This window comes from Coffea arabica, chromosome 9e, assembly GCF_036785885.1.
Source record: "Coffea arabica cultivar ET-39 chromosome 9e, Coffea Arabica ET-39 HiFi, whole genome shotgun sequence".
In the NCBI taxonomy this organism is placed as follows: domain Eukaryota; kingdom Viridiplantae; phylum Streptophyta; class Magnoliopsida; order Gentianales; family Rubiaceae; genus Coffea; species Coffea arabica.
In genome coordinates this window covers 39,904,895-39,923,865 of record NC_092327.1, presented here as the reverse complement: position 1 = coordinate 39,923,865, position 18,971 = coordinate 39,904,895, and the positions used below count along the sequence as shown (strand labels likewise).

Sequence of the window (18,971 nt, the reverse complement as noted above, 5' to 3'; positions counted from 1 at the left end):
TCAATGAATTTATTCCAATGGGCACCGGCTGGGTGAATTTCTCGGAATAATGTTAAAACCAAAAATTATCACAAAAGTGGTGTTTCTAGCTGAAGGGTCGCTGCAAATAGGAAGTGAGGCTTCATAAAAAAATTGTTTTAATTTTCACCTTTTTTTGCCAACAAAGTTAATGGAGTGGTTTTTTTTTTTTTTTTTGGCAAAAGCTTCATGAGCGACGAAGAATATTATATTAAGCTCATGTGCGGCGATTTCTTTGTTTATTTTTTTCGTAAAATCCTAAACTTAACCCTAAAACCCTAATCCCTAAACCCTAACACTAAAACCTTAATATGTAAACCCAAACCATGGAAGCCTAAAATTTAATTTACCTACAAGAATTATGCTAATTTCATAAGCGGTGATTAAGCATGCTATAAAAATTCGTTAAGGTATCGGTTGAACATACAAAACTAATTAAAAATGAAATTTGGCCAAATCATCCATTTTTTAATACTTTAATTTTAATGTTAATTTAAATAACGATAAATAATACAGCATTCAACGATAAAATGGGTACAATAATTAATAAAAACTTGAATGATAATAAAATGAGAGATTTGACAAGAAAAATTTTTAAAATCTGAATATCACCTGCCAACACGCCTCTTACCTTTATCACATGGAGTGGTGGAGTAGCCACATTTCCATAGGTATGGGAGTGCGTATCTCACTGAAATGACCTTCGAAAAGCTGGAACGGTTGGTGGTGTGAAGAAATCTTTTTTTTGGCCAATTGCTGCAGGGACTTGAATTATCATACAGGTGTACTAGTCCCTGCTGCAGGCCAATTGCTGCATCAGATTAACTGTTTTTAAGAATCCTATAGTGAGACAATTGTTACATGAAGAGAATAATAATCCAAGATTTTTCTACTATAAGATGGTCATCGACATTCGCAATTTTTCCACCATAAAACTAAGGATAGAATATTTGTCTCTGTCCAATGTATAGATTATTATCGTTCAGGTTGACAAAGTTTCAATGGATTAATCTTTCAAGTCGGATACCTTTATGGTGCGAACCTGCCTATGGTAGGAAGACGGAGACGTTAAATTGTTGTACAGCGCGTGGAGAGGAAATATACGAGAACCGTCTGCGAATACAACCAAAAAGCACACTGACTTCCGTACGAGTTGGGGTAGGAAGTGTTTTTGCATGTTAAAACCAGAGGCATTTATATAATTGTAAATGTACCCATTACGACTGGAAAAATGTTGCAAATGCCTTGGACAAAAAATGTGTATAAAGAAGGTACCGAAATTTTAAGAAATAATAAATGATTATCGCACACGTGTGGGGGATAATAATTTGGAAGAAGGAAAAGTGGAGGTAAACGAAAGGATTCAAGCCTTCATTATATTTATATACATATATAAATTTAGTGACCAAGTGTTCAGCTTAAGCATCCGGAAAAATGGTCCCATGACTATCGTTATGGTAAAAAAACTTATTATAATAGGTTATAATAAATTTAGCAACCATTTGATTACCTGTTGGACTTATCCACTTGAATAGAATTATGCGTAAAAATAAGGAAGTAAGTTTGTCATCTAAAATAGTAAGTTAACGTAATAAACTAGTAATTTTTACAGTCCAAAACGTGAATTGAAAGTATTACGAAACATACTTTTTAAAGAGATAAATTACAATTTTTATCCTCAATATACTTTTGAGAGAGTAAGTTTATTTGAAGTAATAGTATGTTTTTATACATAAATAATCATTTTTACTTATAACATAGTAAATTTGATTAATGACAAAAACATGCTAATTTATGGCAAAAATTCTCTATTATGCTTAAAAAACTTATGCCAAGCCCATATTTTATTGTTATTTAAAATAGCACTAAAATATTTTATTAATGATTAAAACTGAGTACCTTACTTAGTAAGTAATGTTAATATACTTGTATAAATACTTGATCATATGTGAAAAAATTAGTATTTTTGAAATTTATACATAATTAAATTTTTTCTGTTGCAGTTTAAAACAAAAAGTAAGCGAAATTTTTTTTGCGCAGAGCTCCAAAATCCACAAGTCCAAATAGTTAGTCTGAAAGGGAAAGATACAGCTGAATAGCATTGTTTAAAGTACCAAATAAATAGATGTAAAATGCTAGTTAAAAACTGGTACTTTGACATATAATAAAGGAAAGTCATAAAAATCAGGTCATTTATGGAAAAAATTTTCATTAATAAAAATTCCAGCTCTTCACGGCTTTCTTACCAGTCTTCCAAAACATGAGCAAAGTGCCAATAATTGAAATAGTAATCTTTTCGATTTATACAGAATTAATTTATTTTTTGCAAATTAAAAAAAAATAATTGAAATTTTTTATCAGAAAGCACATAAGTCAAAAGGATTGGTCTAAAAGGGAAAGGAATAGCAGATATATACAGTACTTGTATTTCACGTTCGAAGGACTATAGTGCTGTTTTTGACAATACCCCGAAAAATATGCAATGCAAACGGAACCGATTTTTCATTATTTAAAATATCAAATATGTGATTGTGTTTTAACTGTTATCTATTGGTATTCTAAAGTATAATTTTTTCATCTAATACCACCTCTTTAACACGCGTTTTCCCTTAAAAAATTTATTTATTGGATGAAAAAAAATAAACCTTTTATGCAATAAAACACTAGCTCTTTATGCCTTTTCTCCATTATAAGAACAGAGTACTCATTTTTCCCTAAAAAAATTAATGGATAAAATAAAATAAAATAAAAACCGATTTTAGGTTAAAACACTAGCTCTTTATGACTTTTCTCCCTTATAAGAGCACAGTACCCATTTTCCTCATCAAAAATTTTATTTATCGGATAAAATAAAAATAAACCTGTTTTTCCATAAAACACCAGCTCTTTATGACATTTCTCCATTATAAGAATAAAGTACCCATTTTCTCACAAAAATTTATTTATCGCCTAAACTTAAAATAAACCCATTTTTTAATAAAATACTAACTCTAGCACTTTCCTCCATTATCAGAACACAGTATCGATTTTTGCATAAACAAAATTTATTTATCGACTAAACTAAAATGAAATCCGTTTTTCAATAAAACACTAGCTCTTTATGAACTTTCTCCATTATAAGAACAAAGTACCCATTTTGTCATTAAAAAATTTATTTATCGGCTAAACTAAAAATAAGCCCATTTTTTAATACAATACTACCTCTTTATCACGTTCCTCCGTTATAAGAACACAGTACCCATTTTTGCATATAAAAATTTTATTTATTGGATAAAATAAAATTAAATCTGTTTTTCAATAAAACACTAGTTTTATGGCTTTCCTCCGTTATGAGAATAGAGTACCCATTTTTCATAAATAAATTTATTTATTGGATAAAATAAAAATAAATCCATTTTTCAATAAAGCACCAGTTACTTTTGGCTTTCCTCCATAAATTATCTATTTTCATACGTTAATTTATTAGTTAGATAAAATCAGAATGAAATTAGGTTGAACAATAAATTACCCTTTACAATGAAATTGAAATACAGAAAAGTAACCCATAGCAAGTTTTAACTCCATTTCCAATACAAAAATATGCTACAAATTCTTTTGGCAACCGCAAGACACCTCATTCATAAAGTCTCAAGAAACCTTTCCAACCATTATGCAAAAGCAACTTATTCATTCTAAATTTTTAGCATCAATTTGATTATCAGTTGGACGTATCCACCTAAATAGGATAATATGTATTTTCTAGGATACAAGACATAATAGGAATTAAACTTGCATTAATGTAGACATAACAAAATGAGAGAAATAGCATAACAATTAATACAATAATAAGAATAACAGAGTTGGTATAACAAAATTAGTTTAGTCTACAAATTTATTTTTTTCTGCAAATAGTTCGACAAAAAAAAAGAATTTTAGATAAGGAGCTTTCCAAATTGTCAAAAGTTCGAATACTATTTTATTACAATTTTACATTTCTAAAATTAAGAAATGTTTATCTCACAACAAATCCTTTAATTGCTCGTACAAATCCTATAATCATGCTCATGTTTTTCCCACATTTCCCTCACATTTTCCCTACTATCCAATAAAATTAAAACTCTCGAATTTTAACTAACAGATAATAACCAACCATGTCAAATTAATATCTGCAATTTCCAATTAACATCTCACATTTACTGCTGACTTTACTGATAGTATTAACTAACAGTTATTACTGACATTCACAACTCACACTTACCACATTACTCATAGTAATAACTAACTGTTAATTTAAGATATTCGCAACAGCGAAAGTCACATATCCAAAATTTAAGAGCATGTTGAAATAATATAGTTTACTCTCAGAATCATTCACAAAACTGCTGCAAACTAATCCAATTGACCCATTTAATTTGCCATCATATAAATTCAATACAGTGAAAAAATTACGCATCATGCATTTCTTCACTAAGGATAAATCTCAGTTACAAATATTTCAGTCAGTGACAAAGCCAAGATTTTTTTTCTAGAGAGGCTAAAATGGATACTCAATTTTTATAATGGAGAAAAGCCATAAAGAGTTAGTGTTTTATTGAACAATAGATTTATTTTAATTTCATCCGATAAATAGATTTGTTTATGCAAAAATGGGTACTCTGTTCTTATAATGACGGAAAGCCATAAAGAGCTAGTGTTTTATTGAAAAATCAAATTTTCATGTATTTTATCCGACAAATAAATTGGTTTATGGGAAAATTGGTGTTAAAGAGGTGGAATTTTTCTAGAGGGGCTGAAATGGGTACTCTGTTTTTATATTGGAGGAAAGGCATAAAGAGTTAGTGTTTTATTGAACAATGAATTTATTTTTATTTCATTCGATAAATAAATTTGTTTATGCAAAAATGAGTACTCTGTTCTTATAATTGAGGAAAACTATAAACAGCTACTGTTTTATTCAAAACCGAATTTTCATGTATTTTATCCGATAAATGAATTGGTTTATGGAAAAATTGGTGTTAAAGAGGTGAAATTTGATGAAAAAATGATACTTTACGATACCAATGGATAACAATTATAACACAATCACAGATTTGACATTTTAAATAGTGAAGAATCGGTTCCGTTTAGATTACATATTATTCGGGATATTTTTCAAAAATAACACTACAGTCCTTCGAACATAAACTATAGGTACTGTACGTATATGCTATTCTTTTCCCTTTTACACCATTCCTTTGACTTATGTGCTTTCTCATAAAAGATTCTCATTCATTTTTTAAATGGAAAAAAATTAATGAAATATGTATAATTCGAATAAAATACTATTTTAATTATTGCCATTTTGCTTATACGTTGCAAGACTGATAAGAAAATCGTAAAGTGTTGCTATTTTTATGAATGACAACTTTTCCCGTAAATGGCCTGCTCATTATGTCTTTCCTTTATTATATGTCAACGCACCTGCTTTTAATGAGCATTTTACATCTAATTTATTTAGTACTATAAACAATGATATTCAGAATGTTTCTTTCCCCTTTAGACCAACAACTTTGATTTGTGGATTTTTGTACTCTGAGAAAAAAGATTTTCGCTTACCTTTTTTTTAAACTGCAAAAGAAAAAATCAATTTTTCCCATAAATCTCAAAAATGCTTATTTATACACATACCATCAAGTATGTATACAAGTATAATAACTGTACTGACTAAGTAACGTACTCAGTTTTAATCATTAATAATACATTTTTGTGTTATTTCAAATAACTCTAAAATATGGGCTACGTATAAGTTTTTTAAGCATAATACAATATTATGACCATAAATTAGCATGTTTTTGTCATTAATCAAATTTACTATGTTATAACTAAAACTCACTATTTCTGTATAAAAACATATTTTTACTTCAAATAAACTTACTCCCTCAAAAGTATATTTGGGATATACTATGGTGGGAACCTGCCTATAGTAGGAAGGTCGGCAGAGAGCGATACGTGTTGACGTTATATACAGTCTAAACGGAGACGTTAAATTGTTGCACAACGCGTGAAGAGGAAATATACGAGAATCGTCTGCGGATGCAACCAGAAAGCACACTGACTTCCGTACGAGTTGGGCCAGGAAGTGTTATTGCATGTTAAAATTAGAGGCATTTATGTATTTGCAAATGTACCCATTACCAATGGAAAAATGTTGCAAATGCCTTGGACAAAAAATGTGCGTAAAGAAGGTATCGAAATTTTAAGAAATAATAAATGATTATCGCACACGCGTGGGGGATAATAATTTGGAAGAAGGAAAAGTGGAGGTAAACGAAAGGATTCAAGCCTTCATTATATTTATATACATATATAAATTTAGTACCCAAGTGTTCAGCTTAAGCATCCGAGAAAATGGTCCCATAACTATCGATAAGGTAAACAACACAATTTTAGACATGATATAATAGGTTCTAAAAATTTTAGCGACCATTTGATTACCCGTTAGATCTATCCACTTGAATAGGATTATGGGTAAAAATAATGGAGTAAATTTGTCATTCAAAATAGTAAGTTAACGTAATAAATTAGTAACTTTTACAGTCGAAAAGGTAAATTGTAAGTAATATGAAACATACTTTTTAAAGAGATAAATTGTAATAGTATATCCCAAATATACTTTTGAGAAAGTAAGTTTATTTGAAGTAAAAATATGTTTTTATACAGAAATAGTGAGTTTTAGTTATAACATAGTAAATTTGATTAATGACAAAAACATGCTATTTTATGGCCATAATATTGTATTATGCTTAAAAAACTTATACGTAGCCCATATTTTAGAGTTATTTGAAATAACACAAAAATGTATTATTAATGATTAAAACTGAGTACGTTACTTAGTCAGTACAGTTATTATAGTTGTATATATACTTGATGGTATGTGTATAAATAAGCATTTTGAGATTTATGGGAAAATTGATTTTTTCTTTTGCAGTTTAAAAAAAAGGTAAGCGAAAATCTTTTTTCTCAGAGCACAAAAATCCACAAGTCAAAGTTGTTGGTCTAAAGGGGAAAGAAACATTCTGAATATCATTGTTTATAGTACTAAATAAATTAGATGTAAAATGCTCGTTAAAAGCAGGTGCGTTGACATATAATAAAGGAAAGACATAAAGAGCAGGCCATTTACGGGAAAAGTTGTCATTCGTAAAAATAGCAATGCTTTACGATTTTCTTATCAGTCTTGCAACTATGAGCAAAATGGCAATAATTAAAATAGTATTTTATTCGAATTATATATATTTCAATAATTTTTTTCCATTTAAAAAATGAATGAGAAAGCACATAAGTCAAAGGAATGGTGTAAAAGGTAAAAGAATAACATATACGTACAGTATTTATAGTTTATGTTCGAAGGACTGTAGTGCTATTTTTGAAAAATATCCCGAAAAATATGTAATCGAAACAGAACCGATTCTTCACTATTTAAAATGTCATATCAGTGATTGTGTTGTAACTGTTATCCATTGGTATCGTAAAGTATCATTTTTCCATCAAATTTCACCTCTTTAACACCAATTTTTCCATAAACCAATTCATTTATCGGATAAAATACATGAAAATTTGATTTTGAATAAAATAGTAGCTGTTTATGGCTTTCCTCCATTATAAGAACAGAGTACCCATTTTTGCATAAACAAATTTATTTATCGGATAAAATAAAAATAAATTTATTGTTCAATAAAACACTAACTCTTTATGTCTTTCCTCCAATATAAAAACAGAGTACTCATTTCAGCCCCTCTAGAAAAATTTCACCTCTTTAACACCAATTTTCTCATAAACCAATTTATTTGTCGGATAAAATACATGAAAATTCGATTTTTCAATAAAACACTAGCTCTTTATGACTTTCCGCCATTATAAGAATAGAGTACTCATTTTTGCATAAATAAATCTATTTATCGGATGAAATTAAAATAAATCCATTGTTCAATAAAATACTAATTCTTTATGGCTTTTCTCCATTATAAAAACTGAGTATCCATTTTAGCCTCTCTAGAAAAAAAATCTTGGCTTTGTCACTGACTGAAATATTTGTAACTGAGATTTATCCTTAGTGAAAAAATGTATGATACGTAATTTTTTCACTGTATTGAATTTATATGATGGCAAATTAAATGGGTCAATTGGATTAGTGTGCAGCAGTTTTGTGAATGATTCTGAGAGTAAACTATATTATGGCAATAAAATACATTGAATTGTGAAAATTATTATTTCAACATGCTCCTAAATTTTGGATATGTGACTTTCGCTGTTGCGAATATCTTAAATTAACAGTTAGTTATTACTATGAGTAATGTGGTAAGTGTAAGTTGTGAATGTCAGTAATAACTGTTAGTTAATACTATCAGTAAAGTCAGCAGTAAATGTGAGATGTTAATTGGAAATTGCAGATATTAATTTGACATGGTTGGTTATTATCTGTTAGTTAAAATTCGGGAGTTTTAATTTTATTGGTTAGTAGGGAAAATGTGAGGGAAATGTGGGAAAAACATGAGCATGATTACAGGATTTGTACGAGCAATTAAAGGATTAGTTGTGAGATAAACATTTCTTAATTTTAGAAATGTAAAATTGTAATAAAATAGTATTCGAACTTTTGACAATTTGGAAAGCTCCTTATCTAAAATTCTCTCTGCAATACTTATAGACAGATATAGATGTCTTTTTTTTTTGTGGTTGAATGTCATATTCACGAACTATCTGCAGAAAAAAATAAATTTGTAGACTAAACTAATTTTGTTATACCAACTCTGTTATTCTTATTATTGTATTAATTGTTATGCTATTTCTCTCATTTTGTTAGGTCTACATTAATGCAAGTTTAATTCCTATTATGTCTTGTGTCCCAGAAAATACATATTATCCTATTCAGGTGGATACGTCCAACTGATAATCAAATTGATGCTAAAAATTTAGAATGAATAAGTTGCTTTTGCATAATGGTTGGAAAGGTTTCTTGAGACGTTATGAATGAGGTGTCTTGCGGTTGCCAAAAGAATTTGTAGCATATTTTTGTATTGGAAATGGAGTTAAAACTTGCTATGGGTTACTTTTCTGTATTTCAATTTCATCGTAAAGGGTAATTTATTGTTCAACCTAATTGCATTCTGATTTTATCTAACTAATAAATTAACGTATGAAAATAGATAATTTATGGAGGAAAGCCATAAGTAGCTGATGCTTTAATGAAAAATGGATTTATTTTTATTTTATCCAATAAATAAATTTATTTATGAAAAATGGGTACTCTATTCTCATAATGGAGGAAAACCATAAAGCTAGTGTTTTATTGGAAAACAGATTTAATTTTATTTTATCCGATAAATAAAATTTTTATATGCAAAAATGGGTACTGTATTCTTATAACGGAGGAACGTGATAAAGAGGTAGTATTTTATTGAAAAATGAGTTTATTTTTAATTTAGCCGATAAATAAATTTTTTAATGACAAAATGGGTACTTTGTTCTTATAATGGAGAAAATTCATAAAGAGTTAGTGTTTTATTGGAAAACGGATTTCATTTTAGTTTAGTCGATAAATAAATTTTGTTTATGCAAAAATCGATACTGTGTTCTGATAATGGAGGAAAGTGCTAGAGTTAGTATTTTATTAAAAAATGGGTTTATTTTAAGTTTAGGCGATAAATAAATTTTTGTGAGAAAATGGGTACTTTATTCTTATAATGGAGAAATATCATAAAGAGCTGGTGTTTTATGAAAAAACAGGTTTATTTTTATTTTATCCGATAAATAAAATTTTAAATTTTTGATGAGGAAAATGGGTACTGTGCTCTTATAAGGGAGAAAAGTCATAAAGAGCTAGTGTTTTAACCTTAAATCGGTTTTTATTTTATTTTATTTTATCCATTAATTTTTTTAGGGAAAAATGAGTACTCTGTTCTTATAATGGAGGAAAGGCATAAAGTGCTAGTGTTTTATTGCATAAAAGGTTTATTTTTTTTCATCCAATAAATAAATTTTTTAAGGGAAAACAGGTGTTAAAGAGGTGGTATTGGATGAAAAAATGATACCTTAGAATACCAATGGATAACAGTTAAAACACAATCACAGATCTGGTATTTTAAATAATGAAGAATCGGTTCCGTTTGCATTGCATATTTTTCGGGGTATTGTCAAAAACAGCACTGTAGTCCTTCGAACGTGAAATACAAGTACTGTACATATCTGCTATTCCTTTCTCTTTTAGACCAATCCTTTTGACTTATGTGCTTTCTGATAAAAAATTTCAATTATTTTTTTTAATTTGCAAAAAATAAATTAATTCTGTATAAATCGAAAAGATTACTATTTCAATTATTGGCACTTTGCTCATGTTTTGGAGGACTGGTAAGAAAGCCGTGAAGAGCTGGAATTTTTATTAATGAAGCCTTTTTCCATAAATGGCCTGATTTTTATGACTTTCCTTTATTATATGTCAAAGTACCAGTTTTTAACCAGCATTTTACATCTATTTATTTGGTACTTTAAACCATGCTATTCAGCTGTATCTTTCCATTTCAGACCAATTATTTTGACTTGTGGAATTTGGTGCTCCGTGCAAAAAAAATTTCGCTCACTTTTTTTTTTAAACTGCAACAGAAAAAATTTAATTATGTATAAATTTAAAAAATACTAATTTTTTCACATACAATCAAGTATTTATACAAGTATATTAACATTACTTACTAAGTAAGGTACTCAATTTTAATCATTAATAAAACATTTTAGTGTTATTTTAAATAACAATAAAATATGGGCTTGGCATAAGTTTTTTAAGCATAATAGAGAATTTTTGCCATAAATTAGCATGTTTTTGTCATTAATCAAATTTACTATGTTATAAGTAAAAATGATTATTTATGTAGAAAAACATACTATTACTTCAAATAAACTTATTCCCTCAAAAGTATATTGAGGATAAAAATTGTAATTTATCTCTTTAAAAAGTATGTTTCGTAATACTTTCAATTCACGTTTTGGGCTGCAAAAATTACTAGTTTATTACGTTAACTTACTATTTTAGATGACAAACTTACTTCCTTATTTTTACGCATAATCCTATTCAAGTGAATAAGTCCAACAGGTAATCAAATGGTTGCTAAATTTATTATAACCTATTATAATAAGTTTTTTTTACCATGACGATAGTCATGGGACCATTTTCCCGGATGCTTAAGCTGAACACTTGGTCACTAAATTTATATATGTATATAAATATAATGAAGGCTTGAATCCTTTCGTTTACCTCCACTTTTCCTTTTTCCAAATTATTATCCCCCACGCATGTGCGATAATCATTTATTATTTCTTAAAATTTCGGTACCTTCTTTACGCACATTTTTTGTCCAAGGCATTTGCAACATTTTTCCAGTCGTAATGGGTACATTTACAAATACATAAATGCCTCTGGTTTTAACATGCAAAAACACTTCCTGCCCCAACTCGTACGGAAGTTAGTGTGTTTTTTGGTTGCATCCGCAGACGGTTCTCGTATATATCCTCTCCATGCGCTGTACAACAATTTAACTGTCTCCGACTTCCTACCATAGGCAGGTTCCCACCATAAAGGTATCCCTTTCAAGTCCCTGCTGCATCAATTGCCATCAATTGCTATAGTACAGTTGGAGGTGTACTAGTCAAAACGCTTCTCTGTAGCGCCGCACATCTGATGTGCGGTTAAAGAAAAAACTTTTCCAAACCGTCACAAATCAGATGTGCGGTTATGGGAAAAACATATTTTAATTCATTGGCCGCAAATTAGTATTGCGACAAAAGATTTAAAAAACATTTTTTTCTTGCTCCTTCAAATCATGACCCTTGATCATATGTTAATCAATGGTCCATTTTTGGCTAAAATAAAAAAAATGCAACCGAAAATCTTAACTTAAAAAATTCTTAAGCTGCGGAAGAAAATGAAAAAATAAATCAGACAATCTTTAAGTCGATATTGTGATTTGCGCCGACCCTTATGATAGACAAACTCCCTACAAAACACTACTTTTGTGATAATTTTTTATTTTAACATTATTCCAAAAAATTTGCCCAAATTTGCCCAAATTTTACCCAAATTATCCAAAATTTATTGCAAATTGGATAAATTGGATAATTGATTTTAACATTATTCCGAGAATAATGTAGGTAAATTAAATTTTAGGCTTCCATGGTTTGGGTTTACATATTCGGGTTTTAGTGCTAGGGTTTAGGGATTAGGATTCTAGAGTTAGGGTTAGGATTTTATGAAAATAAATAAATAAATAAAGGAATCGCCACACATGAGCTTTGCGGTGATACTTTTTTAATATAATATTCTTCGCCGCTAATGCTTTTGCAAAAAAAAAAAAAACCGCTCCATTAAATTCGTTGGCAAAAAAAAAAAAAAATTTAAAACAATTTTTTTATGAAACCCAACTTCTTATTTGCGGCGACCCTTTAGGTAAAAACACCCTTCAACTAACACCACTTTTATGATAATTTTTAGTTTTAACATTATTCCGAGAAATTCGCCGCACTGGCTGTGCATAGCATAGCCCACCCCTATTAGTACTACTAGAAAGTAGACAAAATTTTTTTTTACGGCAATGATAACATTTTTATAACATTATCTATCATAATCTATATGGAGGGGAGTATAAAGAGACTGTGTATAAGGGGTTAGAAAGTATAAGAATCTGACTAGACCAAAAGGATACTCTGACACCTCATTTGAATTTTTTTCACTGCAAGTGGGGTTCAAACCTCCAACCTACGGCCCAAGTGGAGTTCGAACCTCCGACTTACGGTGAAAAAAGAGACTTATAATTCCTTTTTTTTTCACTACAGACCATCTTTTTTTTTTTTTTTTTTTAAGAGGAGAAAGTAGTCTTGATGATGGCATCAAAATTCAATGCCCCTTCCATTTCATTTCCACCCTACTTCCATGCTAGTACTGCATGCTGCCCGGTTGCTATCTTTCTATATAAAGTCCTCGCACCTTTTCTACCTAAATGGCTCCTACTATCTAATTCAACCATTTCTTAGCATCAGTTTAGTATATTGCTGCCTACATCCCTTCCCCAATCACCCCCTCCTCCCCCCAGGAACAAGAAAAAAAAGGAAAAAAACTTCCATTTCCAACATTTATCATTTGGGCTGTTGATCAGATCCACCCATCGCCACTGACTTGACTCTTTCCTTCATCAACTATGGCTGAGAAGGTAAGCCAATTCTCTTGTTTTGCATCTTTTTTTTTTCCTCTTTTAGTGTTTGCTCAATCTGAAAATTTTAATTGCAAGTCTATGACAGCACATACAACGTGAGATATGCTTGCTTCTCTTTATATCAAGATCTGTACCCACATCTCTCAGCGTAAAACTAGTAGTACCATATAATTGTGCATCTTAATTTTGCATTTCCTAATTGTTATATATATATATATATATATATATATATAGAGTGACGGAGCTAGGATTTTTTTTCTAAGAGATCAAAAATTTTTCATAACAAAATTATCTCAATATATTATGTTCAAAATGATTTCCACCCACACATATATAAACTCTCATAATATAAACTAAAACTATAAAAAACTAGAAAGATCAACTTTAATTTTACACATATACCTACATATTATGAATTAAAATTTTCAAAACTTAAGGAGCCATGGCCCATCAGCCCCTTGGCTTCGTCATTATATATACATATGGATCGAGTTTGACTATTTTGCTCTGATAATATATATGCAACCATACAGGTGACTACAATGACACTCAAGGTTGATCTTCAATGCCCCTGCTGCTACAAGAAGGTCAAGAAAATCCTCTGCAAATTTCCTCGTGAGTCTCTTATAATTATCAATTCTATCTCTTATATTTTCAATACCAGTATACTAGTAGTAGTTCTTCTTTAGAGCAAGTACAGTTGGTTGGAGGACATCCACCGTTCCACCGACTATGTACATGGCTAGGCATGTGCGCCACCATGAGCTACAATTTTTTTTTTATTCTATATTTTTTCCCCTTTCTCCATGATTATTATTAGCCGAGTTGAACAACAAAAGTTGGGTAGTGTGGCTTATGAAACTACTAGTGATCAGTTAGTGGCTTTAATTTGTATGGACAAGAATTTGAGTTTTTCTTTTTTTTTTTTTTGTTGGGGGTGATGCTCAATATTTTTGGACAAGAGAAATCAGAGACCAGATATATGATGAGAAGAAAAATCTGGTGACCATCACCGTGGTGTGCTGTAGCCCCGAGAAAATCCGCGACAAATTATATTGCAAGGGTGGCAAAGTCATTAAGTGCATTGAGATCGTGGTGCCACCAAAGCCCAAGCCACCGCCGGAGAAGTCTACAGAGCCCGAAAAGTCCAAGCCACCACCGCCGCCGCCACCACCACCGTGCTCGCACCCGCCAATTGCAGTGGCGTTCTGCTGTGTCCTATGTTCGGAAGGGTACGGAGGGGGACGATGCTGCTGCAGGAACTGGCGGCCTGTGCCCCCGCACGCGTGCGGGTGCGGATACCGGTATAGTCATTGTGATTAGTTCAGTGAGCAGATCACTGGCGACTGTACGATTATGTGAGAGGAGAGGAGAGGAGAATTTGATATGGGGAATGATATGATATGAAAAGCATCCAAATTAATCATTTAATTTTGTTTGGTGGGCGGTACATGCAAATGCATTGAAGCAAAATAATACTAGCAGTATTGTGTAGTTAGGGCCTTCATAGGACCTATAATATGAAAGGAAGAAGAAAATAAAGTTAATGTGCATGCTATTATGGAGTATATATATATAGAGAGAGAGACGTACATGTGGGGACTTGTTCAAGTTGGAAGTCACTTAGAATAAGCTTTTGTATGTACCCTAATGAATAAGTTTTCTTAAGTGTCAAGGTACACTTTTGTAAAGATGTTTGAGAGCGCTGCTCAGATATTGTATGGTTTTGACATATCAATAAAAATTTCTATCGTTTCGAAAAAGGAAAAAAAAATGTCATTGCATCAAAATTTTTTCATTGTTTATAATAATAATAGAAATGATGTCGTTAAAAGTGCATGTACTCTCTTCTTCTTCTTTATTATTATTATTATTATTTTTAGATTTCATTTTCTCGCTTTGCTCTCTAGTAGTAGTAGTAGTAGTAGTGTTAGTAAATTAATGTGCTGGTGTAGAGGTTCTAGATACACATTTTCTTTCCTTTTTCTTCATTTCTTAAATCTCTCCATTCTTTGCCAGAAATAAAATTATATATATATATATATATATATATATATATATATATATATATATAAAAGTAAGTAGTAATGTGCTAGCGTCACAGGAAGGAAAGCAGAAAGGAGCTAGTAGTACTTAACAGTTGGGTAAAAGTAAAAATAACGCAAATGAATTTGCATGCCATCTCAAATGCTCGCATGCAATAATAAATGTCAAAAGTTTGGTCAACAAAAGAACAACCAACGTTTTTTTTTTTTTTTGATAATAACAACCAACGTTAGTTTGATCATCAATTCATGAATTCATCAACCAACAACCTTCCGGGACACCATGGCACGGCAGTAAATGGAGTATATAGTAGCACGACAAGACAAGACAAGACAAGAGACAGACTCACTCACAGTAACCTATTTTAGTTAGATTGATTAATTAATTTCGGGTTGGTTTGATTGTCTTTGTCTTCTGACATCTGTAATAAATTGTCACTCAGAGCCGGCGTCGTCCGGTTGGATTGTTACAAAATAATTGAGGAGAAGTAATTGCGACGTGGTGGGCTCAGTAATTCGCTGTCCTTCCAATTCCAAATCCTCCTTTCTCTCAGGGGATCCTTTCATCGTGGTCTGAACTCTGAAGTAGTAGTAGTGGTAGTAAAAAGGAGGCTTTTACTCTCTAATTCTCCAAAAAAAAAAAAAAAAAGCGTCTTTGTGGCTCTAGGTTTTGGTTGGATGTGGCGGCCGGCATGAAAGTGACGGAGCAGCCCGCAGAGGCTTTACGAAATACCCAAAGCTCGAATCATGACAAAGATTTCCCCATGAAATTAATTAAGCTTCAGAGGGATACTACACACACATATTGCCCTCTTTTAACCGGTGCATCATTTCATTTGAGGGATGGATGAGGGCATTTTCTGCTTCTCTTATTCTTCTCCTCTCTTCTCTTCTTGAGTAGTGAATAGTGATTGCCCTTCTCAAGTACAGAGTACAGTAGTAGTATATAGTAGTAGCAATTACTCTCCGTTTTTAAATTGTACTGCTCTGTTACCGGCTATGAGAAAAAAATTCTTGCTAGAGTACTTCGTATGAGGTAGCAGAAATCTAAGGGTCGAAACTCGAACGAACGTCCGACAAATGACCGAAGAAATGACTTTCCTGGTGCCCATTGGGCTATAGAACCCAATGGATGATAAGGCCTCACCTAAAACATTAGCTAGCTGAAAACACCACCATCTCCACACTCCTGGCACCCCACCCCACCGGCAGCCCAATGTAGAAAAAAAAAAAAAAAGAAGAAAACTCAAATGCTGCTGACTGCTCTGCTGAGTGAGTGACGACTGAGAAGGAAGGAAGGAGAGTAGAGAGAAGAATGGTGGCCGCCTCCTATTCGCCGTCTCATGTCTCTCGCGACCCACACCTCTTCTGTAACTCTCTTTATCCCACTCACCTCCACCAGCTCAGAATCATCGCCCATAACGCCCTCGCTTTTCATCCTCTCAAGCCCCATCCAAAACCTTCCCTCTCTATACCGGCTTCCCAACAACAATCCCCCTCAATTTCCCAAATTCCTCACCGCCCAGATGCTAAAACCATCTCTTCTTCCTCAAAAAGCTATATCTGGGTCAACCCCAACAGCTCCAGGGCATCAAAGCTCAGGCGCAATTCCTACGATTTCAGGTATGCTTCTTTAGTCCAAGCTTCCCAACAGTTGGACTCGTGTGACTCTGTAGAAGCTGACGTTATTTGTATTTTGGCTAATTTGGGTGGCAAAGTTTTAGAACAAGATGCTGCAGTTGTGCTCAATAACATGTCCAACTCTGAAACTGCGCCTTTGGTGCTCAGATACTTTCTGGAAAGGCTTAAGTTGAAGAAAGAAGTGATTTTGTATAATGTTACCTTCAAGGTGTTTAGAAAATGTAGAGACTTGGACAGAGCCGAGAAATTGTTTACGGATATGATTGAGAGAGGCGTTAAGCCCGATAATGTCACCTTTTCCACCATAATTAGCTGCGCCAGGCTGTCTTCATTACCTGAGAAAGCCGTCCAGTGGTTCGAAAAAATGCCGTCTTTTGGGTGTGAACCGGATGTGGTTACCTATTCTGTGATGATTGATGCGTACGGGAAGGCTGGGAATGTAAATCTGGCTTTAACTTTGTATGACCGTGCTAGGACGGAAAAATGGCGAATTGATGCTGCTACCTTTTCGACTTTGATTAGGATTTATGGGACGGCCGGGAATTTTGATGGGTGCTTGAATGTTTACGAGGAAATGAAGGCTCTGGGAGTTAGGCCTAATTTGGTTGTCTATAATTCCTTGTTGGACTTGAGTGTCGTTCTTTACAACACCCTGTTGTCGATATCTGCTGATGTGGGATTTATTGATGAAGCTGTTGAAATTTTTGAAGCTATGAAAGGTTCTGAGAGTTGCAAACCTGATAGCTGGACGTATTCTTCCATGATCACAATTTATTCCTGCAGCGGCAAAGTCTTTGAGGCGGAATCCACATTAAATGAGATGTTGGAAGCGGGCTTTGAGCCTAATATCTATGTCTTGACTTCACTGATCCAGTGTTATGGGAAGGCCAACCGCATAGATGATGTGGTTAGGACTTTTGATCGGCTGCTGGGTTTAGGAATAACGCCTGATGAGAGATTCTGTGGTTGTCTTCTTAACGTAATGACTCAAGCACCAACTCAAGAACTTGATAAGTTGACCAGATGCATTCAGAAGGCTGACGCCAAACTTGGTCATGTGGTGAAGCTCCTTGTGGGCGAGGAGAACATTGAAGGTGACATCTTGCGGAAGGAAGCTGGCGAACTCTTTCATGAAGTTGGTTCTGATGTTAGAAAAGCATATTGCAACTGTTTAATTGATCTTTGTATCAAGATTGATCTCTTGGAGAAAGCTTGTGAGCTGCTAGACCTCGGCCTTAAACTCGAGATTTATACTGATATACAGTCTAGAACTCCAACCCAATGGTCTTTACATTTAAAGAGTCTCTCACTTGGGGCAGCTCTGACGGCATTGCATATATGGATAAATGACTTGTCCAAGGCCCTTGAAAGTGGGGAGGAGCTGCCTTCACTGCTTGGGATCAACACTGGTCATGGAAAACATAAGTATTCAGAGAAAGGTCTAGCAGGTGTTTTTGATTTACATCTGAAGGAACTGAATGCTCCATTCCACGAGGCACCTGACAAGGCTGGGTGGTTTTTGACGACAAAGGTTGCAGCCACATCGTGGTTGGAGTCTAGAAGCACTCCTGAGGTAGTTGCTGCTTAGAGATTGTTCTTTGTCTGGCTTACATTTTCAATACTAGCTTTTAATTTTGATAAAAGATCTGGGAAAAGGGTATAACTTATTTTGATTTTCTTTGTTTTTGTTAATCTAGATCTCTCTCTAGATTAATTTTGTCATGGTAATGCTCAAAATGTAGTTGCTATCAGATGATTTTTCCAATTTCGATTGAGCTTATGGTGCAAGATTAAAGGAGTTTTAGAATTTTCAAATCCCATAACTACTCTTTAAGTATGCTTGGTAACGTCTTATGGAAACAGCTTTAGAGGAAATCAAAATGGTGAGGGATTGACTTTGGACTTATGATAAATATTACATTTAATAATTCGTAAACATCTGCTAATTTTTTCACTAATAGGGATTTACCTAGATAAATCAGGTGCTCAAATTCTTTGACTGATGTTCCAGCATGAAATAAGTAGCTGAAATTATTAAGTTATGTTTAAATTT

General features: G+C 32.5%; 2 protein-coding genes and 1 long non-coding RNA gene across 3 annotated transcripts in view; 2 read left to right on the top strand and 1 right to left on the bottom strand.

Annotated features, from left to right (window-relative positions):
- Positions 1 to 14,760, bottom strand: part of LOC140014784 (uncharacterized) — a 35,093-nt gene extending 20,333 nt beyond the window's left edge. Inside the window, exon 1 of the long non-coding RNA XR_011821461.1 lies at positions 14,421 to 14,760. This is a non-coding gene — a long non-coding RNA (uncharacterized lncRNA). The remainder of the gene's footprint in view (positions 1 to 14,420) is intronic.
- LOC113710481 (heavy metal-associated isoprenylated plant protein 6-like) lies at positions 13,020 to 14,414 on the top strand (the record flags this gene model as incomplete). Its single annotated transcript, XM_027233515.2, has 3 exons — positions 13,020 to 13,229; positions 13,766 to 13,847; positions 14,197 to 14,414. Coding segments are annotated over exons 1-3 (312 nt in total), but the record flags the coding sequence as incomplete, so codon positions are not given.
- A 1,444-nt stretch (positions 14,761 to 16,204) lies between the features above and the next one.
- LOC113710297 (pentatricopeptide repeat-containing protein At4g16390, chloroplastic-like) lies at positions 16,205 to 18,733 on the top strand. Its single transcript, XM_027233223.2, has one exon. It carries the CDS (start codon positions 16,593 to 16,595, stop codon positions 18,504 to 18,506), a length of 1,914 nt encoding a protein of 637 aa, XP_027089024.2. The 5' UTR covers positions 16,205 to 16,592; the 3' UTR covers positions 18,507 to 18,733.
- Positions 18,734 to 18,971: the final 238 nt, after the last annotated feature.